Here is a 25,506-nt window from a genome sequence, read left to right on the forward strand (position 1 = left end):
CAGAGGACTGTGAAGAACAGGGATGTACAGACTCAGAAAGCCAAGGAACAACATGAAAAAGATGAGTGACGCCTGGGTTCAGGGTTCCACAGGGAAGATAAACTGGTTTTCACAAAAGTGTGATGCAGATGACAACAGGAGACAGCTGGTGGGAAGGGTAGGCCTGAGGCCCCTTCACCCACCTGGGGGCAAGTGGAGACACAGTGAGAGGGCCTTCCTCAGAGCAAGGGATGACAGGAAGGTGGGAGTGGGGGTAGTGGGAATGAAGAAAGGGCGAGGTGGGGGCATCTGTCCGCAGAAGGGGTACACGGCTGGGAAACCAACCCGCCCCTCTGCAGCACCCTTCTCCCTGCCATGCCCTTTCACTTCTCTCCCAGCAGAGTGGGGTTAACGGTCAGTTCCCGCCTCCCCAGTCATGGCCCCAGTGAGGTGCAGGATTCTTCAAGGCTGAGATGAGGGAGGTTAAACTTACCACATTCAAAGAAATTATAAACAGGGCGGACCTTGAGGACACGCTGCATGTACTCGTGCAGGATGCAGACCTCGGACTTCCCGTTGGGGTTAATGACAAACTCTGTGACAAGAAGGCCTATCTCAGCAACAGCATGAGGACCTGTGGCAAGCTAGCTCTCAGGGCCAGGCACCATCCACATTAGCACCTCACTGAATTAGGGGCTCACCAACGTGAACGCAGTGCACCTCTGCATTCATAGGATCAACATAAGCTTGGAAGTAAATGCAATTCACACACACAGCATATGTTCTAAGACCGTCAAGTGAAAAACAACAGGATCACCCATCTGCCGAAGAGAAAATTTACACACCCCAACTTACCTTTCTTTGTGGGTGCATCCTGCACAGACAGGGTGATGAGCTTCTGATTGGCTGGCAGGATGGGCCTCTCAGACTCGGCCTGTTTCCGTTTCATTTCTCGGTTAAACTGCCGCCGCTCGGCCCAAGTCCTGAATTTCTTCACAGTGACTTGCTCAAAGTCAAAACGCTTTTCCAGGTAGTTCCGAAATTCCTCAAGATCTGTGTGGATTTACCACAGAACAAAACTGCTAACTTCTAACCTAAAAGTCATGTTTCCTCCGTCCAGTAAGTAGGATGGTGCTGGGCTGCCCATCAAACAGGTCCTGCCATGCCATTCCCCATTCCCCTTTCCCTTTTCCTTCTGAAGGGCAAGGAAAGCAAAGAATCAGGTCCTTTTATCTTTTTTTTAAGATTTTACTTATCTATTTGAGAGAGAGAGCGCAAGTGAGAAGAGCACAAGTACGGGAGAGGGGCAGAAGGAGAGGGAGAAGGAAAGGGAGAAACATGGGGTTCGATCCCAGCACCCTGCGATCATGACCTGAGCCTCAGGCAGACTCGTAACCAACTGAGCTACCCAGGCACCCCCGAATCAGGTCCTGTCACTCAAATTACTCAGGAAGGTCCTATATGGGCAAATTTCTGAGATGCTCTTTTAGTCTATTTGGAACAAGAAGAAAAAGAAAAAGCTTCAAAAACAACAAACCAGCTTCAAGACTTTTCTTCCCATATCAAAACAAGTACCATAGTGGCTAAAGCACTGTGCACCTTGCACTCTCCCCTCCAGCCACCCTGGCTGCTCGCACACTCAGCAACACACCCAGGCAGCTGCAGCCCTGGCACCTGCCATGCTCTCCCCACAAAGACACTGGGCCGGTCCTACTGCTCACCACCCACCCCCACTCAGTGACGTTCCCAGAGGCCTCCTGCTTTTACTGTTGCACCCACTACCCCTCTCTCTCCCAAGATATCCTAGAGGCTCACATCACCCTCACTGGTTTCTTACTCAAGTGTAAGCCCTGAGGCAGGGACTCTTGGGCCTCACACTCAGCCCTAAGAGCAATACGTGCAGAAGCAGAGGGAGGAGTTCTACGTGCAAGACCGAGAAATACATGGTTAAAGCACTGGGTTGTGAAACAATATACCTGCACCCACTTAATTACACCCCTAAATCACGTGTTTCTTTACACATGAACGCAAGGAATGAAGTCTGGAAACAAGTCCAAGTGGTCACCTCTCCCACGGGACTAAAATTAGAAGCGAAATGCAGGTGTTTTCCGAAAAGCAAGAACACATTCAGGTGTCATGTGTGCATAAAAGATGGATTTGAAGAAAGAAACCATTACGTTGAGGTCTTAAAGCAAAAGCTCCTGTGCAGCTGGGTCCTGAGAAAAGCCCCGATACAGACAGAAGACAGGGGAAGCTGACATGGATGGGGAGGGAGGCAAAAGGCAGGCAGGTCGGGGGGAGAAGGCAGTCAGTGCACGGGAGAAGCTGGGGGCCAGTGACACACCCTGCCTTTCCCCAGATGCCTAAGGCTCCAACCGGCCCTCTCCACCAAGGCCACCCCTCCCTCAGCAGCGGTGCCTCCCCCCAACCCCCACTCTGCCCTAGCTTTTCTAGGCTCCTCACACCTAAGAGTTACAAGAAAGGCTAGGCAGCAATATTCAGACAATATCTAAATAGCAATAACCAAAAACCCTAAAAACACCAAGTCCTCTTTGAAAGAGATTCAGCAGGTGAGCTGAGACGTCTTCCACCACTGTAGAGACAGTTAAGACTTGCATGGGTAGGCCTAAGCTAAAAGACACAGAAGAGAGAAGAGAAACACTGACACAGAGCCAAAAGCAATCATGGGGTTGAAGAGGGGGAATATCCACAGAATAGTGGCTCTCTCTCAGTACTGAATCCGTGGACTGAAGAAGTTCATTGTGAGTGTATCAGGATAGATCAAAATGACGCCATGTGAGCACATCCTACTGAAAAACCAGAATTTCAGGAAAGGTCTCAAAAGTGACCAGAGAAAAAGGCCAGTCTGCACTGACAGCAGCCATGTCCATGGCAGCACCAGCCATGCGGGGCCCACAGACCAAGGCAGGTACTAAGATCAGGGAGACAGGCATTTCCCACAACGTTAAGAGTGGAGAGAGGTCCCCAGAAGTCCCTTCCTCAAAGAAAAAAGCAGGAACAGGTGGCCTTCAGCAGGAGGAATGTGACCCTAAGGAAGGCGTGGAGTGCAGCCATATCCCTGCAGATGGATCCCAGCCAACAAGGAAGGAAAGAAAGTTCACCCCAGAAACTTACCAACTGATTCGTCTTTGCACACCTCAACCTTGGCCTTCACCTGCCCCAGGGCCCCAGGGGCAGCCTCAGCCCCCAGTGGGTCCTTCTCATCTAGGGCCCCCGAGTCAGCTCCTATGGAGTCGGGCTCTTCCAGGGGGAACTCCAACTCCGTAGATCGGCTCAGGGGCTTGACAGGGGACACTTCCCCACTGGGGGCGAGCTCACTGTTTTGCTCTCTTTCCTCATTGTCCTTCATTTTCTTGTAATGCAGGCATGGAATGCTGCTCAGAGGAGGATCATGTTTCTGTGGATAGTGAAATTGCAACACAGATTACAAGGATGACCCCAGAGTTCCGAACATCTGAAGCCTTCCACTTGCCTCTTCCTGGCTACCATGCAAACACAGCATGTGCATGTTCAGTCTGCAAACTTACAAGACTAAATTCATGACTGATGCATCCCCTACCCGTATGCTTCCTGTTCCCAGGAAGTACGGCCTGGACCAGGTGACCACCCGAGACTCTCTGTGTAGGTACACTGGGACTCCAGAGTTATGGAATGTCATGATCCACCCATCGGGCAATGGTTCTGTAGGAGGACGGCCACGACCTGCATGGAAGACAAGAGCATCCCACAATCACTTCAAAAACACTTGGGAGTTGTAGAGATGGCTTCAAAATTATGACACATGGCAGATAAAAATAGCAGAGTCAACTGAGGATTGGAAAGAACGTCTGAAGAACTAGGGGAGTAGGAGAGTATCCCACCCCCCACCAGACAGAGCCTACCCCAGCCCTGCCTGCCACTCTGCACCACCCATGCATGAACTCTGTTCTCAATGCTGTGCTTGTTTATATGGCTCCAATCCAGAGAATCTAAGTCCCTCCTCAACCAGGAAGCTGTCTGCCTTGTTCACTGCTGTCCTCTTGGGCCTCGAACAGCACGTGGTACATGAAGGAGCCTGGGACGAGGTTCTGCAAGACACAAGTCCTGGCCTCAGCTGCTGTCTGCAAGCTGTGGGAACCACGGCCCTCAATCCCTCACTGCCTGCCTTGGCTGTGGCCAGAGGCACCCCAGGGGCTGAGTAAGCTTTGCTAATCAATTGCATGTCTGCTGACCACTGCTCCCATGACTCGAAAGCAAGTGTTCCTTGTACCTGAGCTGCACACTCTCACCGGCACATGAAACACTACTTCCAATTCATTCTTTTTTTTTAAATTTATTTTTTTTTAAGATTTATTTATTTTACAGAGAGAGAAATCACAAGTAGGCAGAGAGGCACGCGGGGTGGGGGGGGAAGCAGGCACCCCGCTGAGCAGAGAGCCTGATGCGGGGCTCGATTCCAGTACCCTGAGATCATGACCTGAGCCGAAGGCAGAGGCTTAACCCACTGAGCCAACCAGGTGCCCCCAATTCGTACGTTTCTAAATCAGTTTTAAAACACTACTCCCAATCCCTTCTTTGCTTTACAGGCAGTCACAGAAAAAAAGCTCAAGACATATCACACACTTGATACCTGCCACTGACAGGCCCAGTGACTAGGAAAAGTACAAAGATTTAACTGAAACTTAATTCTCTTATAGGAATTGGCAGCAAGTAATTTAGGAACAAAAGAAAAAAGCAAATGAAAATTTAAAAACATAGACATAATGAAATGGCATGAAGAACTCTTACAGACAAGGGAGTAGCCATCCCCGTGCCAGATCCCCAGCCAGCAGTGTTAAGCCCTGGCCTGACATCAAACCGTAACAATACTGGCTTGATAGCTGATGCCAGGATGGCCCCCAGGAGTGAGCACTACAGGTCAGAGGTGCAGAGACACTGTCAGGCACTCTCCCTACCCAGGCTAGAGCCAAGGAACTGCCTTACACCAGCTTTGGGCTGAGTCAGGACAGAGAGAGACAAACAAAATTCCAGCAAAGTACAACAAGGGACACAGATCCTACTCATTTGTGACAAGTAGCAGTCACAAAATTGGCCCAGCAGTCTGAAGAGTTCACGTGCAGCTTACACACAGCCTCTGAGTGTGAGGCCCGTGCTGCAGCTCCTGGAAGGCAGCACTGTGGGGGCAGGCTGCCAGGCAGGTGAGGTGGAGCAGAAGGCTGCAGAGGGAAAGGCACAGCAGTGCCCCGTGCAGGCAGGTCCAGTGGCAAGCCTGTAGTCATGGCCAGGCACTGTGAACCTAAACCAGGCCACTCATAACGGACAGAGCTCTGTGGTGCCCGGCACACTCAACCCACCCACTCTGCCGTGGGAGACTGCACCCCACCTACACCTTGATTCCCTCCCATCACGCCCGGCCACCTTCTGCACCCCAGCCCTCAGCCTAAGGTCTCAACTGTGCTCCCGAGTCCCCATGCATCTGTTCAGTCTCATCTCACTGCCCAATGCCCAGCCCCACAGGCAACTCCAGGCCAACTGCTCCCCCCCAACCCCAAATCCAAGTGCACCTTTGGAACACCTTTACCCCACCACAGGAGCTCCCACCCTGGCCACCTAAAGCACACACACCAGGCTGCAGCCATACGAACTATGCTTTTAGACAAAAACTGTGTAACACCACCAGCCTGCTTCTAGAGGCTTCCCCTGACACTTGGCAGAGAATCCAGAACCCAGACTGCAACCATCACCTGCCACAGTGCTGCACCCACCTCTGGCCTTGGCCTCACATCTCCAGTTGTCCATCTTCTCATCTCCCAGCAACAACACCATCCCCCACTCCTCACCCCACCAGAAGTGCCCCCCCATTTCCCTGCACAACACCAGCTACTCCAGTGTGCAACCACAGCGGACGCCACAATCTACACCCAGGTCATCATGCATCTGGTGCACCCCTGTGTCTTGTCTGTTTCCCCTCATCACACGTGACTGTCCTCCCTCAAACATGTGCCCACTGTTCAGACCACTGCCTGGCACCCAAGGGCTCTCTAACCAGCACTTCTGCTGCCCCACGAACACACGACTTTCTACATGGCTGACTTACTTTTTAGCACAGTTTTAATCTTGGTCATCATTGGCTGCACGCTTGTCTCTCCGTCAGATGGATGGTCACTGTCTCCTCCGTACTTCTCCTCCATTCTTCTCTTTTTGGGAGCACAAAGGCCCTCTTCCAGCAGAGCATCAACATCGTTGTCAAAATCATCCTGCAAAACATGCTGTTCAGACACCAGGGCCCCCAGAGCCTGTGTTCCTGTACCGTAGGCAAGCTCAACAGCATTAGTGAGAACAGACACAGAAATGAAGCACTCTCAAGTGGGGGCCTAGGTATGCCTTTATGTTGCGTGATTATCTGAAAAACAAACAGGAAGAAACTGACAACTGCAACCAACACACTTGACACTTGGCACAGGTGCACACACCACCAGGAAGTGCTTCTCAGCAGCACCTTCCAACTCAGGCTGCATAAAGGGTACAAGGTCGACTGCTCAGCCAAACCTTTCTTTAGGAAAATTTTAAAAACTTGGGATTTCTTACAGCTTTTTCTTTTCCACATTAACATTATTCCACCTCATATAGGTTTTTTTTTCCTCTGCAACATCAGCTTTCAAAAGATGCTGCAGTTCCCAACACCTCTTTGGGTTTTGCTAAGAGTGCTCCAAAGGAGGGGTCGCCAACATACCTCATAGGAGAAGTTCAAGGCCTCTTCATCCACTCTGTCTCTCTGCACGATTGCTTTAGCCGTGAACCCGCCTGCTCCTTCTTCATCTAGCTCCAAATTGTCAGTAAAATCTTCTAACTCATCGAGCACTGCGTACTCCACTCTCTTTTCCTGATCCAGCTCATTCTCCTCATCCTTCTTATCAGCACTCTCACCCCCTATACCTACCCCGTTCCCAACACTCCCGCCAAAGGGACAAGCATGCACGTCTCCACTGACAGGGCTAAGGGCCAGACCGCACTCTGTGCGAGTGTCGCGCTCCACTCCTGTGTACAGCACCTTCCTGTCCTTACTCCTGCAGCTCTCGGTAAAGCTCACGCTAATCTTTACATCCTTAAGCAACTTAAGGTCAGGGGAGAACTTCCGGACCGCAGGTGCGTGCCGGGCGGTGCGCGGGCTGTGGCCACTACAGTTCGGGTCTATGAGGAGGCGGGCCTTAGAGAAGGATCCTTTGGAGAGAAGAGAAGCTCCGTAGAAGTTGAGCGGGTCCTCAGCAGGGGGTTCGGCCTGTCCATCACCACCAGAGCCAACGTCCATTACCTCTGCATCACTGGACGTTTGCAGGGGAGGTGGTGGAGACTGTTCACGGGGCAGCGCTTGGAGGGGGCAAGCTCGGTTCTCCATCACCGCTTCTCCTGCGGGCTCACGCGGGAGAGGAGAGGGACTCTCATACGTCTCCATAGTAAAAGTGGTTAAGACTATTTTAAAAGACCAGAGTTTTAAAAAACCTTACATAAATCTATACAGCTAACATGCACAAGTCCGTTGAGACCCGGGTGCCGTCCTGCCCGCGCTGCACACGCTGGCGGCTTAGTCAAGCTGGCCACATTGCTCTTTTCATTAATGTAGACAGCTTTTAGAACCACTGCCTCAATTATTGGAAATCACAATGCACTCAGCTTAAATGACTGACGACTAAGCGAGTCTGTCTTCATGCCAAAGTGGCACCTTTCTTCTTCCACCTGCAAAGAGATTTAAAAACATCGTCACAAAATGACAGAAACCTTCTGCTTCCCTGGTACTGAGAGTCAAGTGCTATTAACAGTGTAGTAAAGAATGTGAAATACTATTGCCTTAGAGAACCTTCTAAGCTTTAAAACAAACTGCTCTACATTCTTCCTTCAGAACCTAAATTATAATTTAAGTGCAAAATTAAATATCTTCTTAATTGTCCACTGTAATTCCTACTTCAGAAACAAAAAAACAGTATTAATGTTAAGGCTCAAAAAAAAATTTTTTTTAAACTAGGCTAAGCTTCACCGCAGCATTCCCCTAACTCAGTTTATTAGGTAACCAAGCTCGCGGTGCAAGGCTGCCCTTTCCAGAACACACATAAGGTGTGTGGCCTCCCTCTGGCCATCAGAGCGATATGGATTCACTCACCTGCTAGGGCTGGGTCAGTCAGAGGGCGAGGGCGAGTGCGAGACCCTCAGCTCAACTCTGCGGCACTAGGGCCTCAGAGGTACGGCCAGGCGCTCTGCTACCCAGGGACCCCAGGGCTCTCCTGGGCCCACAAGGTGACACGTGGACCGAGACAGTGATGCAGCGTGCTGAGGTCGCCAGAGGTGGCATGGTTCTGTTCCCAGCAGAGGAGGGGGTGGTGGCTGTGGGGAAGGGAACCTGGCCAGGCTTGGTGGGGGGAGCCTCAGGAGACAGCTGGAGCCAAGGCATAGGAAGCCCTGGGTGCCATCCGGAACCTGGCTCCCTCCTGGGGGACAATAAGGAGCCACCAAGGGTGAAGTGATTCCCATGCCACAATTCAGCCCCTATTTGAAAAGGGAGACTGACAGCTGTGCCAGGCCCAGTGCCTATGCCCAAGGCATAGAGGGCAGTCAGTCCTCCGGGCCAGAGCACAAAGGTATGAAAGAGGCTCTGTTAACGGGGCTGGAGCCCTCAAGAACAGTGAAGACAAAGAACTGACCACACTGCTGACCGGGTAGAGGTGGAGAGCAGAGACAAGAGGGAACTGAAGGCGAATGAGACTTCTCCTCTGGAGGGACACACGTGTTCCAGCATTCAGGCAGGAGCCTGCAGAGGAGAATGGATGGAGCCTCCAAGCAGACCTGTCCATTAGGTGCTGAGGCCACAGCTCTGGAGCTGTGACCGGCCCAGAAACAGAAGCCCAGAACATATCAGCAAGGTGACAGTCACCAAAACCATAGGAGAGAGGCTGCCCAGAGAGGCAACACAGACCAAGAAGAGGGTTGAGGATGCAACTCTGGGAAGCTTCCCTTCAGAGAAATGACTATAAAAGGGATGATGTGAAAAGGCAGGTCAGAGGAACAATCCAAAAACCCAGAGGTCTGCAGGGGGGCTGGGCATCGAAGCAGGAGAAGCACGTGCAGATGCAAATGTGTATGCGCACATACTCCCACACCATGCAGACACATACACACACGCATGAACATGCCATGCACACGGATGCAGATATGCAAATGCATGCCCATGCCCACATAGGGCAGGCTTGACTGGCTGCATGGACAGAACAGAAGATAGCAGATATCACACATTAAAGAAGTTTACAGTGAAGGAGTAGTGTGTGGTGGTTGTACTTTCAAGGAGACACAACATAAACACCAGAGACTTACTCAGATTTAATTCATTCATTCTACCAATATTCATTCACTGGCCTTCTACATGTACCACCATGAGCAAGAGACAAGGTCCCCACCACCTGGACACAGTTGGAAGGGCAATGACTACTAAGCTGTCACTCTATTTCTGAGATTCTAAAATGTCCTTACATTTCTGAATTCAGTGGGAATTTTACCACAATACTTCCCCCAAAGGTATATCTGTCAAAGGTGCTAAAGATCAAGGGAATAGAGCATACAGATAACAAGACTCAGAACTGAGGTAAACGCTAAGGAGGCTGCAGCTGAACAGGCATGAGGAGAACTGAGCAAAATAAGGCCAGTTTCCTGGCAACCAACAAATATCATTTCAGAGAAGGACAGACAGGTCAGCATGTCCGGTGCTACAGAACACAGATAAAAATCAGGACCAAACCTCTCGGCTTCTGGTAGGTCTGTGGAGACACTACCAAGAGCCAATCTGTGATTCTGGGAGCTGAAAAGGAGGGGAGAACTGAAAACAAAGGGTGGTACAGGATGGGGACACCTGCTACCATGTTAAAAGACCAAGCAGCTGCCATCACCAAAGCACAAAGCAAAGATGATAATGACAACAATGCAGGAAGGCCTAGAAGAGGTGCAGCGGGTGGGGTCAGGGAGCTGTAGAGAAAAAAAAGTGTTCCCTCTCCCTGGGAAATCAGGAAAGGCTGACCAGCCCAGGGGGCAGCAGCTCAAGGTTCAGAACTCCACAGCAGGGCAGTCCTGGACAAGTTCCTTACTTTCCCCTGTAAGCTTGCTCTCCTCATTCAACAAGTTTGCTGAACGCTTTCTTTCTACATGGCCCATGTGCCATTCTAGATGCTAAGGACACAAAACAGACAAAATCCCTACCTCACAGAGCTCACTTTTTAGGAGGAGAGATGAAGAAACAACTAAGAAAAGCTGAGAAGTATCAAGAGAAAACAAAGCAAGGAGTTGGGAGCAGGGGCACAGCTTCAGAAAGGGCAGACAGCAAAGACTACACAGTCAGAGACCACCTGAAAGCAGAAGAGAGTGAGCTAGGTGGGTAGAGAGGATATTTTCCAGGGGACAGAAGAGGAAAGGCCCTGGGGTAGAAGTGCAGTGCAGCAGGTGAAAGCAGCACCCTAAGGGTGACTGAGACCAGGACTGTGGCTCTTATCTTAAGAGATGAGCCACTGGATAGGAGGGTCTAAGCACTGAGGTTGCATGATCCAAGGACAGCAGAGGCAACCAACTCTGAGGCCCTGCTCTAAGAGGTGCGTTTTCACTCACCAGTTCTCACACGGCAGTAAGAGAAAGGTTAAGGACAGAAAGGTTAAGTAACTTGCTCAAAGTCACACTGCTAGAAAGCAGTGATGCTGCTTTACCACCAGGCAAACTGGCTCCCCTCCTCACTTCCTTGGTTTTACACTATCTTACAGTTCAAAAGAATCCTTCTGTGTCCAGAAAAACTATCATGGGTGAGTGGGGGGAGGGGCAAGGGTGAGAGCAAAGAGAAGAATTAAAAGGCTCACCAGGCAGTTCAGAATAGCACGTTAAGCTGGAGGTGGTAAGAAATGGTCCTGAGTGTCCTATGGAGGCCTAAGAGAGAAATCCAGGTGACTCTACGGTCATGAATGGAGCTGTCACGCATTGAGGTGGTGAAGGCAGCATCGGAAGTGTTGTGGGGTGGGTGAAAATAAAGATTTAGGTTTGGCCATGGCTACTTGGCATCAAAGTAACATATGGAGATCCAGAAGAGAGACAGCAGCTCAGAAGGGAGGTCAGGGCTGGAGAAGGCGATGGGAGATGTCAAACAGAGAGGGCATTAAAGCTGGGAAGCTGGCTAAGACCACCAAAGGGGTAGGGCAGCTACTAAGAGGAACCAAGACCAGGCAATCCAGTGAGATTCATGTTTTCTACTACCAAGGTCATGGGCCGATTATAAAACAATACCCAGGAAGTGCCCTACAGAGTGCCTGGCCATGAAGGGCTCAAAGAGTGACTCTTCTACCATCAGCCTCACTGCTGCTGCAGCTGACTGAACACATGGATGCAAACCTTGCTTGCCAAGTGGACCATAAGCCAGCAGCAGACTCGCAGCAGGCTCCCCTGGATCCCTGGCACATGGGGTAAAACCAATAGGCTTGGACAGCGCCCTTCACAGAAGTCCACTTGCTGAGCTGGCATTGAGGCCCTGGCTGTCATGTCCAATGCTGGGGCTGGTGCCTTTCGGTCAAGCCTCTCACACTGCAGCCTCCCGCCCAACCCAGCAGCAGTATGACCTCATCCATTCCTTTTGTCATCCTCTAACAGGCCTCACATCCTGTACTCACAGGCGCACTTCAGACTAGACATTCACTCCCTTTGGTGAGTGATGATAGCCTGCGGCAGAATTTGAGCCACTGTGCGGGAGGCCTCTGACTGGGAGTCCAGGCTTCGACCAGGAAACAGAGGGTCTCCGCCTGCTGGTTGGCCTCACAGTCACCAGCCCTAGCCTGGACTGCCGTGCATCAGGTATCAAGGTACATGCAAGCATGCACAACAGCAAATCAAATTCCTACCACGAGCAACCCCAGTCCATCGAATGATACTTGACAGGTATCACTATCAACAGGTTGCCACCTTCCATTTATTTCTACCACGATCATTGTTACAACAAAACCACATTCCGCTTATCTAAGTGACACTCAGCCCACGAGCATTTGGCGAAGAAAAAGACTTAGGCGACTTCTCAGATTTCCCAAACTGTTACACCCGGCAGGATCCTGGGCGAGCACTAACCGGGTTCGTACCTTTCCCGCCTGAAAGCGACGCTACGACTTCGGGCCCCCAGGGCGAGGGGCCTCTTTACATTCGGGCTTTTCCCCGGCAAAAAGCGACCCGCGTTGGCGCCACCTGGTCCTGGGGCCCACCCCCACCCTGCCACGGCGGGACCCCCGCCCCGCGTCCTCCGAGGCCCGCGGCCATGATGCTTCACAAAGGCCGGGACTCCGCGTGGCTGCCGCGCCTCGCGCCCTCCCGCTCCGCCTCACCGCGCCGTTCGGGCCCTCAGTCCTCGGCCCGGGAAGGAGGAAAGGGAAGGGCGCGCCCTCGCGCAGGCCGCAGCTCCCGCCCGCCCGCCCGCCCCGCCCGCGGGGCGCCCCTCGCGCCCCGCACCTACCTCCGGCGCCCGCGGCCTGCCCGAGCTGCCAGCAGCTCGACCAAGGGAGGGAGACCCTCACGGCCTGACCGTCACGGCCGCCGCTGCCGCCATCTAGAAAGGCCTCCCAAGCTCTCTCCGGTCCGCGGACCCGCCTGCCGCGCGGGGCGAGCGGAGGGCGGGCCTTGGAGGCTCGTGGCCAATCCCAGCACGCGGACGCCCCGCATTGGGGGAATGGCGGAGCGGGCTGCGGATGCCGCCAATCGGCAGCGCGTGGCGCTCGCGGCCACGGCACGCCGCCCAATAGCGTGGCCGCGTGGGCGGGACCAGGCGCTCGGGCCGCGGCCGCGCTAACGGTCGCTCCCGGGGCGGGGCCCGCCGCGCGGAGGGCGGCGGCCGCGGGGAGCGCCGGGAACGGGGAGCGCAGGGAATGCCGGGAACAGGAGAGCGCGGGAAGCGCAGGGAATGCCGGGGAACGGGGAGCGCAGTGGATGCCGGGAACGGGAAAGCGCGGGAAGCGCGGGGAAGCCGGCGGCGCGGGGGACGCGGGGAGCAGAGGGTACCTCGGTGGTCTACGTAGTGCAGGCGGGACCGTATGCACAGAGTCATTACGTTTCCAATTAAAAGCATTAGCATAATCAATGGGAAAAAAGGACAAATACGCTAAACTGTCCGGCATTTTTCCACTTGCTAATGCCATTTCAGTGACCTCAGAAAAGGGAGGGTATGAGTAAACGGAGAATTCCTTAGCCAGAATTCCAGGGAATAAATGTGTAAGGAATAATGGAAGTAGGAAATCTCCGTTTTGGCAGCCAGCACAAACCTGCTGCAGACGAAAATCACGGATGCTAAAAAATAGTGGGCAGAAGTATGAGAACTGGTGGCGGGTTTTTTTGTTGCTTTACAGAGTTGCAAAGTTTCTCCCCAAGACACTAATGTCAAACCTAAAATAGTAACTGCAGTGGAGAAAAACCTGAGAGACAACCAGGTAGCCAAGTGATCGAGGTCACCAACAAATGTACACACATCCAAACTTATCAAATTTATACCTTGAAGATGTTCGTTGTATAGTAAACTAATGATACCTCAATAAAAATGAAGACAAAAGTCAGCACCAGTAAAGGGACATATTGTGGCCTTCCTGAGAGGGACATGCATCACTTGTTGGTATTTCTACCCAAAAGGCAAAACCTGAAAGAAGATTAGACGAACCCAAATGAGGGGCATTCTAACAAAAAACTGGCAGGTGCTTTTCAAGTGTCAACTGGAGGCCGAGAAAAATTAAGGCCATCCCACCTCAGGTTTAGCCTTAGCATAAGTACAGCCATCTTAGCTTCGGCAGCCATCTCAGGCCCCTGTGACCAAGGGCTGAACTTTCCCCTACTTTACTTTAGTTCCAGGGACCCCCTCCCTGCTTTAGTTCCAAGAAAGTACCCCACCCTGCAACACCCCAGCAACAGCTAATCAGCTTACTGCAGAAAAGTCTGAAACTTCTCCTCCCCCCACCCCCCAAGCCTCTTGTAATGACCCATAAAAACCCCTGCCTTAACTATCCTCGGGGTCCAAGTCCCTGCTCCGCTGCGTAGGGTATACTTGGGCCCAAGCTTAAGCATGTCACCTCGGGGTCCAAGTCCCTACTCTGCTGTGTCAGGTATACTTGGGCCCAACCTTAAGCTTGTCAAATAAACCCTCATGTGATTGCATCGGTGCTTGGCTCCTTGGTGGTCTCTCGGACACGAAAACTCGGGCGTAACATCAACATCATTCAAGTCAAAGATACACTAAGGACCTGTCTTCAATTACAGGAGACACAAGTAAGTGTGAGGTGGGATCTGGACCCTGTATTGGAACCTGGCTCAGGGAAGAGAAGTAGGACAACTGGTAAAATTCAAATCAGGTTTGTAAATTAGCTGGTAGTAGTATCAGTGTGAATTTCCTGGTTGTAATCAATTTACTGTAGTTAGAGGTAGGGTGTTAACATTTGGGGGAACTGGGTGAAGGACACTCTAATGTTTTGTTCTATTTTTTCAAGTTTTTAGTAAGTTGAAATCATTTCAAAATGAAAATGAAAAGATTAAAAAAGGTGGGGAGAGAGAATGTTGCTGGTTGAAGAAGCTAGAGGCCTATCCAGGCCCTTCCCTCCCTTTCTGCCCCTTTCTGTTCACCCAGTTGCCCCAGTGGTCAGCACCAGGCACTTTACAATAAAAATGTGACCAAGCCCCATGAGGTTCTAGCTCCTGGACTTGGCCAGGGGAGGCCAGTCTCCCCGTGGCTGGGCCAACTGCTTTCCTTGGCCCAGTGGTCAGAGCTCATGGGAACCCTTGGCATGCCACCATCCAGCCTTAGTGAACTCTCCACACTTTGTTGCTTGGTGAGTTGCCTCAGACTTGAGACCTCACACCAACACACTATTGCTGGCTTCCCACATGGCCTTCCCACACAACCTCCCTACAGTTCCCATCTGACTCTAGCCTTAGATGGATGCCTAAAAGCTGGAGCTCTAGCCCAAACTGAGGGAAGAAACTTTTCCCTCTGGTTCCTGGTTTTCCACTTGAGCCCAGCTCACCCATGAGCCAGGTCTCCGCTAAAAGGCCTGGATGATGCTATCTGCTGTCAGATGAGACCAAAAGATAAGGCGCTGGTGGTGGGGTGGGGAGGGAGGTGTCTCTGCAGGCCAAAGGCAGGGATCTCAGGCCTGCCAAGACAAGCCTCAAGACCAGGCTGCATTCCTGAGATGGCCTTGTTTATTCAGACTTGGCTTCCATATCAAGTCATTTCCACACCTCTTGCCTCCATGCCAACACGCTTCAACTGGCTGACTTAGAGCCAGAGAGCAGAAGCAGTGTATCTAGGAAGGGGCGTCTGAAAAGGAGGTAAATTCCCCCTCCATCTGGGAAAAGAGGACCATGTCGGGGACTCACGGATCCAACACATCTGATGACTAGCTAAGCCATGCCAAGGTCAGGTCCAGCCTTTCCTGTGTGGCATGTCAAAAGCACTTCTAGGGGCGCCTGGGTGGCTCAGTCGTTAAGCGTCTGCCTTCAGCTCAGGTCATGATCCCAGGGTTCTGGGACTGAGCCCCACATCGGGCTCCCTGCTTGGCGGGAAGCCTGCTTCTCCCTCTCCCACTCCTCCTGCTCGTCTTCCTGCTCTCTCTTCTCTCTCTCGCTGTCAAATAAATAAATAAAATCTTAAAAGACAAAAAAAAAAGCACTTCTAGAACATGCCGCTTCCCAGGGTCCCTTCTAACCACACAAAGGGTCTCACTTCAAGGCCTAAATAAATGGGGGCTTGGGAAGTGCCAGCAATGTCATTTTTGGTTCAAATGTCTACCTGGCCTGGGCATCAGGATACAGTGATGGACAAGACAGGAATGACCTTGCTTTCCTAAAGCTCTTGTTCTGACAGGGAGACACACAAGAAACAATCAAGCAAAACACATAGCATATCACCACGCTAACTGCTATAGAAAATAGAGCAGGGACCAAGGCAGGGCTGACTGCAGCTTCAGATAGGATGCCTCCCCCAAGACTTTACCAAAGAGCTGCAGGATGTGAGGGAGAGTGTGGTTTCGGTATTTGGGGGAAAGAGTTCTTCAACCAGAAGGGATAGCAAGTGCCAAGGCCCCAGGGCAGAAGCTATGCAGAAAGTACAACCAAGGGCAGTGGCAGAGGCAAGATAAATGACATGATATGGGGGGGGGGGTGCAGGGCAGCAGATGAAACCAACATAGGAGGAACATGAGTCTAGAAGGGGAAGAAACCCCAAGACATGCCTTATCCTCATCCTGCTCCTTCCTGGCCCCATGGCTCTGCCTCCCTATGTCCCCAGGGACTGAGACACTGTTATGGTTGCTCCTCAAGCCTCAATTTCCTCATCTGTAAAATGAAGGTCACAAATGTATTAGTTTGCTAGAGCTTCCATAACAGAGTATCACAAACGAGTGGCTTAAACCACAGAAATTTATTGTCTCACAGTTCTGGAGGTCAGAAGTTTGAAATCAAAGTGTTGGTGGAGCCATGCTCCCTCTAAAGGCACCAGGGAAGGATCTGTTCCCAGTCTCTCTCAGCTTCTGGTAGCTTCTTGCCATGGGAGAGCATAGCTCCAGTCCTTATAGGGCATTCTGCCTGCCTGCATGTCTGTCCCTGTGTCCAAATTTTCCCTTTTTTATAAGGACATCAGTCATACTTGATTAGGGCCCACTCTAATGACTTCATTTTATCTTGATTACTTCTGTAAAGACCCTAAGGTCACATTTTGAGATATAGGGGCTAGGGCTAACAGATCTTTTGGGGGGCACACAACGCATAATAGAATTACATCTTGGGCTGCCCCTTCTTCAGGGGGCTCAGGCACTTGGGGAGCCCAGGGTAGTTGAGGGCTGGGGTATCCCTGTACAGGCCCTGTCCCTGGGGTAGAGAAAAACATCAGATGGCTTTGCACCTGCCCAGTGGTGCCCCATGAGGGCAGACATGCTGGCCAGGGTGGGTGCCAGCATGGGGTACCGAGGCAGACAAAGGGCATCAGCAGTTCCCGGGCTGACAGCCTGGCTCGGTGTGGCTCAGTCAACAAGTGTCTGCCCCTGGGCCTGGGGGTGTGAGCTATGCCAGCCCTGAGGGGCCCATTCAAACATGACCATGCTCAAGCACTTTTCCTCTGAGTTCAAAGTGACCCAAGGAGGGCATCAGGCCCCTGAGGGGTCCTCAGGGTGAAGAGAGGGAAGGGTTGAAAAGGCAAGTGGGGCTGGGTACAGGTCCACACCCCACCCCAAGCTCTCATTGGCTCTGCGAAGGCGAAGTTGGGGGGCCAGCTGCAAAGGCCGATGGAAGCCTGGGTCTCAGCACTGGACACTCATGGAACCCTTTGATGCTCAGTCTGGGCTAGGGACAGGAACTCCTGACTGCTTGCCACAAACCAGGGTCTTGGGGTTGAGACAGACTCCACTTGCCCCCTTGCCCCGAAACCCATCCATTCCTACCATCCCCTGGCCTCTAGACTAGTATACCCCAAGTGTAGGCCTGACCACACCACTTCATGGGGTGGTCCCCAAGGGTTCCCCACTATACCCAGATGAGTCCCTGGCCCCTCAGCCCAGCTCAGGAGGCCCTGTAACTGGCACCCACCATGTCCCATGCATACAGGCTCTCTCCAACCCCAGCCTCTGCTCAAAGACAGACGGATGGACAGGCCAATGGCCCCTCAGGTTTCCATCATGGTGCTCAGGGACCCATGAGCAAAAGAAGAAAGTGGGAAGAGGCTTGTTCTGGTGGGTGTGCCTTGGGAGCTCCTGTAGACCAGGAGAGCAGCCCTATTGAGCCTTTGCACAGTTGTCCCCCATCACACAAGGACCTGAAATGCACTGACTCACCACAGCCTCAGAATTTTATTATCACGGTCTCACATTCAAGTACAGATTCCTATGAAGTCTGACTCCCCAAGGAGAAAGGAAACAGCAGGGGTTGGCTGTGTCCCCTCATTGAGAGGGCCTTCCCAAGACCCATGACCCCCAGTGTGCAGGTAGGTGCCTGAGAGCCTACCAAGGTGCCCCAGCATACACAGGACCCCTGGTGCTTCAGGCAGGACCACCCTTCTCCCCCGACAGGACTACCCCATGCACAAAGGAGACCACCCCCCGCAGGGCACAAAAGACCACCAACCAGCCTGTGCTTCTGTTATGACAGTGGGTTTTTCTGGGGTTCTTGTCATCCTTCAGCCCCCTCTCCAAGAGCAAGTCTAACTGTCCAGAAGTAGAACACGCCCAGGAGAGAGGGAGCCACTTTTAAACACAAGTCTACACCCTGTTTTGATCAAAGCAAAGACCCACTGGCCAGCAGCGCCTGCAGATGTGAGAGGCACATCTCTGTCTGCCTGGCATGCATATGTGTGTATGCTAGGATCGATGTGTGCGTTTGAGCATGCGTGTGCCCATCTGTTACCTGTATGTGTGTGTACGTGTGCCCATGCACCTGCAGGTGTGCATGGAAGCATGTGCCTTGAGTGTGTGCCTCTGTGCTTGGACGGGGTGCAGGCCCAGGTGCCTTCACACACGCACAGCACACCTGGGCCTGCCCCAAGCCTGGCTGCGGGACTCTTGTCACTCCCACTGGCATAAGGGCAGACCCTGAGCTGGACACGCAGACACGGACAGGTCACAGAAACACCAGAGGGCCCTGGTCCTGCCCAAGTCATAGGCAGTGCGTGTGGCTACAGGAGGCTCCTATCCATACTGGTCCTCGAGGCAGGGCCTTCCAGGAGCCCAATGGCCACACCCATGGAGAGGGGTTAGCTCTGCAGCTTGAATTCGTGGGTGCTGGTCTCCCAGCAGGAGGGGTCCTTGTCCAGCATGCTACGCTCTGTGAAGGTCACGTGCCCATCTGCGTCCACAAGGATGATGGTGTTGGTTCTGAAAGAGAGCAGGGGGCCCATGTTCAGCCCTCTGCCTGCCTGGTAGAGCCCCAAGTGAGGTCTCTGTCACCAGGAACCCTCTCCTGTCTTCCTCCCCCACTACCCATCCCAAATGCTCAGCACACCTTCTCTCCTCCTGCCAGCTGTCCCCAAGGACAGTCCTCACTTTGTTACCACCTGCCTCCCCCTGAGAGAGGGCAGGTACCAGGTCCCCAAGCAGCCCCGGTGCAGGCTGATACCCAGAGTAGGCACACGCATGCTGAAGACTGGGGGTCCCAGTCAGGATTGGACCCAACAGCCACACACCTGGCCAGGGAGCAGATCTGGCACTCTGCCTCATGCACGTGGGTACACATGAGCATGTAATTTAGTCGAGAAAAAAGTCTGTGCTGGAGAAGCCTGAGAGAACAGATGCCCTGCCACCTGCCAAGGGAAAAGCCTGAGAATGGAAAGGCCACCATTCAAGCATACAACCCTTGGGCCCTGGAGCACCAGTGCTGGGCCCTGACACCACCCTGGCCCTGCCTACCATCTCCATCCCCCAGCTAGAGGGCTTGAAGCTGTCATCTGCTGGAGGATGGAAGACTCGGGCCAACCTGAACTCGAAAACCAAGCATTATGTGTTGACCTCACCATGTACCCAGAGTACATGTGATATCATTATGGCATCTCTCAGCACTTGTCACCACCCAAGCACCCCATCCCTGAGTCCTTAGTGGCCACAGGCCCCCAAGAGCTTGGCCTATCCATCACAGTCCACACTGCCGGTCACCAGGCCGGCACAAGGCTGGTACCCACAGGGCCTGGTTCAAGCCAAATCCAGGAAGATGTTGCTTGGCCCAAGGCCACAGTCTGTCTCCAGGCGAGGTGGGCCAGGTGCACAACAGCACTCCTAGGGCATCCTGGCTGGTCCAGCAGCCCACCCACCTCCAAGTACAGCAGGTAGGCTGCCCCAGACAGAATCATGGGGATGGGATGGGCCTCCCAGGCACACAGAGCCAACCCTCCTCTGCCCAGGAGGGAGAGAGGCACAGAAGGAACTTACAGGGACAGCAGACACCCATGCCAACAGTTTCTCCTTCCCAGGCATTCCCTCCCCCCTTGTGGCTGAGACCAGAAGTTGCCCCTTTCTTGGGTGATGTCCCCAGGCTGAAATGACCTAATTCTGCCCTGGTCACACACAGTATGTAACAGACCCAAGGACACAGGGCGAAGTGAGGGGAAGAGCCAGGCAGTGAGACCTCTGGCCCCACAGGGATCTGGCAACCTGAGGGTGCCCACAGCCATCCCAGCCCACTCATGGCTGTAGAGGGAGCAGGAAGCATCCCAAGAACCATTTCTGCAGTGCCCCTGGGGGCCAGTGAGCATTTTAAGCATAGCCATCACCTGTGGTATCTGCTGGCCCCATAGCCCCATAAGCTGAAATGGCAGCTGCCTGTAGACAGGGCAGAGGCTCTGGGATCCAGAAACCAGAAAGTTCAGGGAAGGCAGGCTCTTCATGGGACAAGACTGAACGTACCCAGCAGCCCCTCATACCTGGTGCCATAGCCCGGGCAGCGCACACACACAGCCGCATACTTGCTCAGAAAGGGCTGCACATACTCCCTGCCCTGGTCCTCAATGGCCGGGTCTGGCAGCTGCCTGGAAGGACAGAGGAGGGGTCACTACCACCCCCTCCCACCCACCCACAGCCCCACCTGCTATCCTCAAGGCCTGCAGTGCCCAAGGAGCCTACAAGCCTCACAAGGTGGTTTGGGAGCCACAAGGCTTTTCTGGGCACTTTTCAAATCTCGGTCCAGTCTTTTATTTAGGGCTCCGTCACCGGGCCCAGGCTGCCAGACAGGGACTGCCAGGCCAGCTCCCCCTACCGGGGCCCCCAGGAGCTTTCCCAGGACCCAGGGACAGGAGCACCTATGAGCTCAGCACTGGGGAAGGCTCTGCTGAATCAGCAAATGCTGCAGGGGGAGGTGGAGGTGGTCCATCTGGTCAGACCTGTGCAGGCAACAACCCCCCCGCCCCCGCACCCCCTGCCCCCAGGAAGGACAGAAGTCATCTCTCAGAGCAAACTCACCTACCTGTCTTGGTGAGGTCTGAGCGGTTGGGGCGCTGTGGGGCAGGGCCTGGCTAAGGGGTCTCCAGCCACACACACTCCCTGCCTGCCCCAAGAGGTACCCTATGGGCATCTCTCCACATGACAGGAGCCCACTTGAGCCCTGCAGCTTGCCAATCACTGAAGCTGGCGCTGGGACCACAGCTGTCAAAGCGGCCAGGACCCCATTTCAGGCCAGCGGGAGTGACAGATAAGAGACTGAGGACCACATGACTTACATACAGTTGAGCATGGGATGCTGGACCAGCCCAATTAGGGCTTCCCTGAGGGGTGGCTATGCTGATGCTGAAGGTCCCGTGGTTCGTGGTTCCAAAAGGATCACGGTTCCAAAAGGAGATGGAGAGTAAGCAAGGGGCAGGGAAGGGTTCCAGTAGAGAGAAGCAGGAGGCAGCCCGTTGGGGCTCTCTGAGGGGCTATCGGGTCATCTAGGCAGGATAGGGGCCTGGCCTGAGTATGGGCGACTCTGCAGCATGGGAGGAAGGTAGCACGGCCAGCACCTCTGACTCCCAGGTGGGATGGCCATGACATGTGGCGGGGCCGGGGGGGGGGGGGGCGTCCCTGAGCCAGGTACTGTGTGCAGAGGCCATGGAGGTGCCTTAGGGAAGTTGGGTCAGGAGCTCCTTTCCCCCAGGTGATTCCTGGGACAGGTGTGTCTGTGCCACTGCACTGGTAGGACAGCATGTGGGAAGGACAGTTAACCCCCAGACATACTCCCAGGCTGGCTGCTTGCTTCTGTGGTTTGCTGAGCACCTGGAGCTTTCTAGAATCTCCCACCAGTTGTGTGCAAACATGGGGAACCTCTAGCTACTCTCTGCCTCACAAAGGCCCACACCGAGCCTCTGAGAGCATTGAGCTTCCAAGTATACTGACCCAGGAGGGGAGCAGTTAGGAGAGGAGCAAAGAACAGTATGTCTATCGGACACCCCCAGGCTGAGGAGCTGTTCCCAGTCACCTCCACAAGCCTCCCAGGGCAGCACAGCCTGCCTGCCTCTATGTCCCAGGACTAGAGAAGAAGTAGGACCCTCTGCTCGTCCCAGCAGGCTCCGCCCACTCACGCCTCATCATTGTTGAGCACATGCAGGAGCTGGGCAATGAGGACATCCTTGGGGAGTGCCTGGCTCCGTTCCACGGCCTCCAGGAAGAGCTGCTTCCCAAAGCACAGCTTCTTCCAGGGCGTCTCCAGCAGCGCATTGCTTAGTCCGTACGTTCCTGCAGGGAAGGGGACAGCCCAGCCAGGGCAGAGGCCCCATTGTGGGAATTCAGGGTAAATGTCAGTAATTCAGAGATTACCCACCCACCCAGCACTGGGCAAGGAACTAGGAGTATGGGCAGGGACACAGAGCCCAGACCACCCCACACTTCAGCATCTTCTCCATGCACATTCCTAACCCATATGTGTGACAAAGGGTGGAGGGCACTCACAGGAGACCTGAGGCACAAGCGCCAAGCAGGCTTGATGGACAGAATGATAGGAAACTGATGACCTGAATTCCAATGAGGCAAAAGAAAGGGGAACCTCCCCATCTCACTCCCATCTCTAAGCTAGGAAAAAGCTGCAAGGTGTCAATCTCCCTGAGAGGGTCAAGAGTGGGAGAATAGCAACCTGAGGCCAGAGGGGTACCTGCTGGATATCAGTCAGTGGTTAGGGAGTCTGCCAACATCAGAATGGGCCTCTGCTGCCACTCTGTCTGCCTGTGCTCACTCTCACTCTCTCTCTCTCTCTCTCTCTGACAAATAAATAAATAAAATCTTAAAAAATATATTAAAAAAATAAAATAAAATTTTAGGGGCACCTGGGTGTCTGCCCTTGGCTCAAATCATGATCCCAGTGTCCTGGGATCAAGTCTTGCATCAGGCTCCCTGCTCAGCAGGAAGTCTGCTTCTCCCTCTGCCCCTTTCCCCCACTCATGCTCTCTCTCAAATAAATAAATAATTTTTTTTTTCTTTTTGAGATGTTATTGACTTCACAGAGTAAGAGAGAGAGAGAGAATGAACAGGGGGAGCAGCAGAGGGAGAGGGAGAAGCAGTCCCCCCACTCCTGCTGAGCAAGGAGCCCAATGCAGAATTTGATCCCAGAACTCTGGGATCATGACCTGAGCTGAAGGCAGACACTTAACTGACTAAGCCACCCGGGCATCCTTAAGTAAATAAAATCTTAAAAAAATTAAAAAATAAAACCTCAAAAAAGAGAAAAAGAACTACAACTCAAAAATAAAAATACAAGCAACCCAATTTAAAAATGGTCAAAGGGTCTGAACAGGCATTTCTTCAAAGAAGACATACAAATGACCCATAAGCACATGAAAAGATGCTCAACATCGTTTCCCATCAGAGAAAGGCAAATCAAAATCACCAGAAGACACTACTTTACACCCACTAGAATGGCTGTAATCAAAAGGACAGACAGGGATGCCTGGCTGTCTCTGTCAGGGGAGCATGAGACCCTTGATCTCGGGGTCTTGAGTTTGAGGCCCACACTGGGTATAGAGATTATTATTTTTAATTTTAACAATCTTTTAAAAAAACAATAATAACTGCTGGTGAGGATGTGGAAAAATTGGAACCTCATATACTGCTGGTGGGAATGTAAATGGTACAGCTGCTTTGGAAAACAGTTTGGCAGTTCCCCAAAGGGGTTAAACAGTCACCTTACCATCCAGCACCGCCACTTCTAAGTATATGCATAAAAAAAAGAAAAACACAGGTATCTGCAAAAACTTAGAACAAATGTTTACAGCAGCATGATCCACAATGGCCGAAAGCTGAAAACAACCCAAGGGTCCATCAGCCAGTTGAACGGGAAAATGAAATGTAGACTATCTAGACAATGGAATATTATATTATTCAACTATAAAAAGGAATGAAACCCTAATTCGTGCTACAACACAGAGAGACCTTGAAAACATGATATTAAGAAAGAAGTCAGTCAAATACAAATCAAAGCCACAGTGAGATACCACCTCACACCAGTCAGAATGGCTAAAATTAATCAGTCAAGAAATGACAGGTGTGGGCGAGGGTGTGGAGAAAGGGGAACCTTCCTACACTGTTGATGGGAATGCAAGCTGGTGCAGCCACTCTGGAGAACAGTATAGAGGTTCCTCAAAAAGTTGAAAATAGAGCTACCCTACAACCCAGCAATTGCACTACTGGGTATTTACCCCAAAGATACACATGTAGTGGTCCAAAGGGGTACCTGCACTGCAATGTTTATAGCAGCAATGTCCACAAGAGCCAAACTATGGAAAGAGCCTAGATGTCCAACAATAGATGAATGGATAAAGAAAATGTAGTATATATACACAATGGAATACTATGCAGCCATCAAAAGAAACAAAATCTTGCCATTTGCAATGACATGGATGGAACTAGAGGGTATTATGCTGAGCAAAATAAGTCAATCAGAGAAAGACAATTACCATATGATCTCACTGATTTTCAGGAATTTGAGAAACAAGACAGAGGATCACAGGGGAAGGGAGGGAAAAATGAAACAAGATGAAACCAGAGAGGGAAAGAAACCATAAGAGACTCTTAATCTCAGGAAACAAACTGAGGGTTGCTGGAGGGGAGAGGGGTGAAAGGGATGGGGTGGCTGGAGGATGGACATTGGGGAGGGTATGTGCTATGGTGAGCACTATGAATTCTGTAAGACTGATGAATCACAGACCTGTATCCCTGAAACAAATAATACATTATATGTTAATTAAAAAGAAGAAAGGATGGAAGGAAGGAAAAAGAAATCACAAAAGGCCACATATTGGCTGATTACACTTGTATGAAATGTTCAGAATAAGCAAATGCACAGAGACAGAAAGTAGGTTAGTGGTTGTCTGGGACTGAGGGGTGGAAGGGAGGGGGGGTGACTGCTAATGGGGACAGAGGTTTCTTTTTGGGGTGATGAAAATGTCACGAGGTTCCATAAGAGTGATAGTTGCATACCTTTGCAGATAGACTAAAACCTACCAAGTGATACAGTGTATGTGAGTACATTGTATTGTAAGGGCCTATTTAGCCAGAGCAGCTCCATCCGGGCCCTGCCCCTTCCCCTTCAGGGAATTTACTTAAAAACAAGTCCCGGAAACCAGTCCCAGGTAACAAAGCCCAAATACAAGGGTGGGTCAGGCCAGATGGGGGTATCCAATCGGTGGGGGGCGCATACTGTCTCCTAGCTACCAAGGAGTATGGGCCCCGCCCTTTGGGTGCCTTTTGGGTGCCCATTCTGACCAAGGTGATAGGCTAGTTCAAATATCGACTATAGGGTAAATTGCAGAGGGTCGTCGCCTCTTTGCGAGACGTCCCTGGCCGGTCAGTTTGATTCTCGATGCTTGGCGCGAAATAAAGCTTTGCTTGATCTTCGCTTTGTATCAGTCTTGCTCCTTTGACCATGGACCCAACAGTATGATATTGTAAGGACCTATTTTATATTTTTATATTTTAGCAGGAGGCTTTCATTGAGGTTAAACAAAAACCTTATTGTTTAACCCTGCTCCCCTTCCCCCAGGGGATTCACTTAAAAACAAGT

The 25,506-nt window shown here is 52.2% G+C and overlaps 2 protein-coding genes across 2 annotated transcripts in view; both read right to left on the reverse strand.

Annotated features, from left to right (window-relative positions):
- DGCR8 (DGCR8 microprocessor complex subunit) overlaps window positions 1-12,635 on the reverse strand; it is a 36,401-nt gene extending 23,766 nt beyond the window's left edge. The window contains exons 1-7 of the mRNA XM_080820878.1: window positions 12,488-12,635; window positions 6,713-7,713; window positions 6,077-6,236; window positions 3,560-3,702; window positions 3,115-3,397; window positions 835-1,032; window positions 473-574 (exon numbers count right to left, since the gene is read on the reverse strand). Of these exons, the coding sequence (XP_080677004.1) occupies window positions 473-574; window positions 835-1,032; window positions 3,115-3,397; window positions 3,560-3,702; window positions 6,077-6,236; window positions 6,713-7,432 (1,606 nt within the window). The 5' untranslated portion in view covers window positions 7,433-7,713; window positions 12,488-12,635. The remainder of the gene's footprint in view (window positions 1-472; window positions 575-834; window positions 1,033-3,114; window positions 3,398-3,559; window positions 3,703-6,076; window positions 6,237-6,712; window positions 7,714-12,487) is intronic.
- Window positions 12,636-17,837: 5,202 nt separating this feature from the next.
- The window catches only part of TANGO2 (transport and golgi organization 2 homolog), a 40,548-nt gene continuing 32,879 nt past the window's right edge, over window positions 17,838-25,506 (reverse strand). Inside the window, exons 7-9 of the mRNA XM_080821937.1 lie at window positions 22,037-22,190; window positions 20,408-20,512; window positions 17,838-18,869 (exon numbers count right to left, since the gene is read on the reverse strand). Of these exons, the coding sequence (XP_080678063.1) occupies window positions 18,749-18,869; window positions 20,408-20,512; window positions 22,037-22,190 (380 nt within the window). The 3' untranslated portion in view covers window positions 17,838-18,748. The remainder of the gene's footprint in view (window positions 18,870-20,407; window positions 20,513-22,036; window positions 22,191-25,506) is intronic.

Source organism: Martes martes, assembly GCF_963455335.1.
Source record: "Martes martes genome assembly, chromosome: 13".
NCBI lineage: Eukaryota > Metazoa > Chordata > Mammalia > Carnivora > Mustelidae > Martes > Martes martes.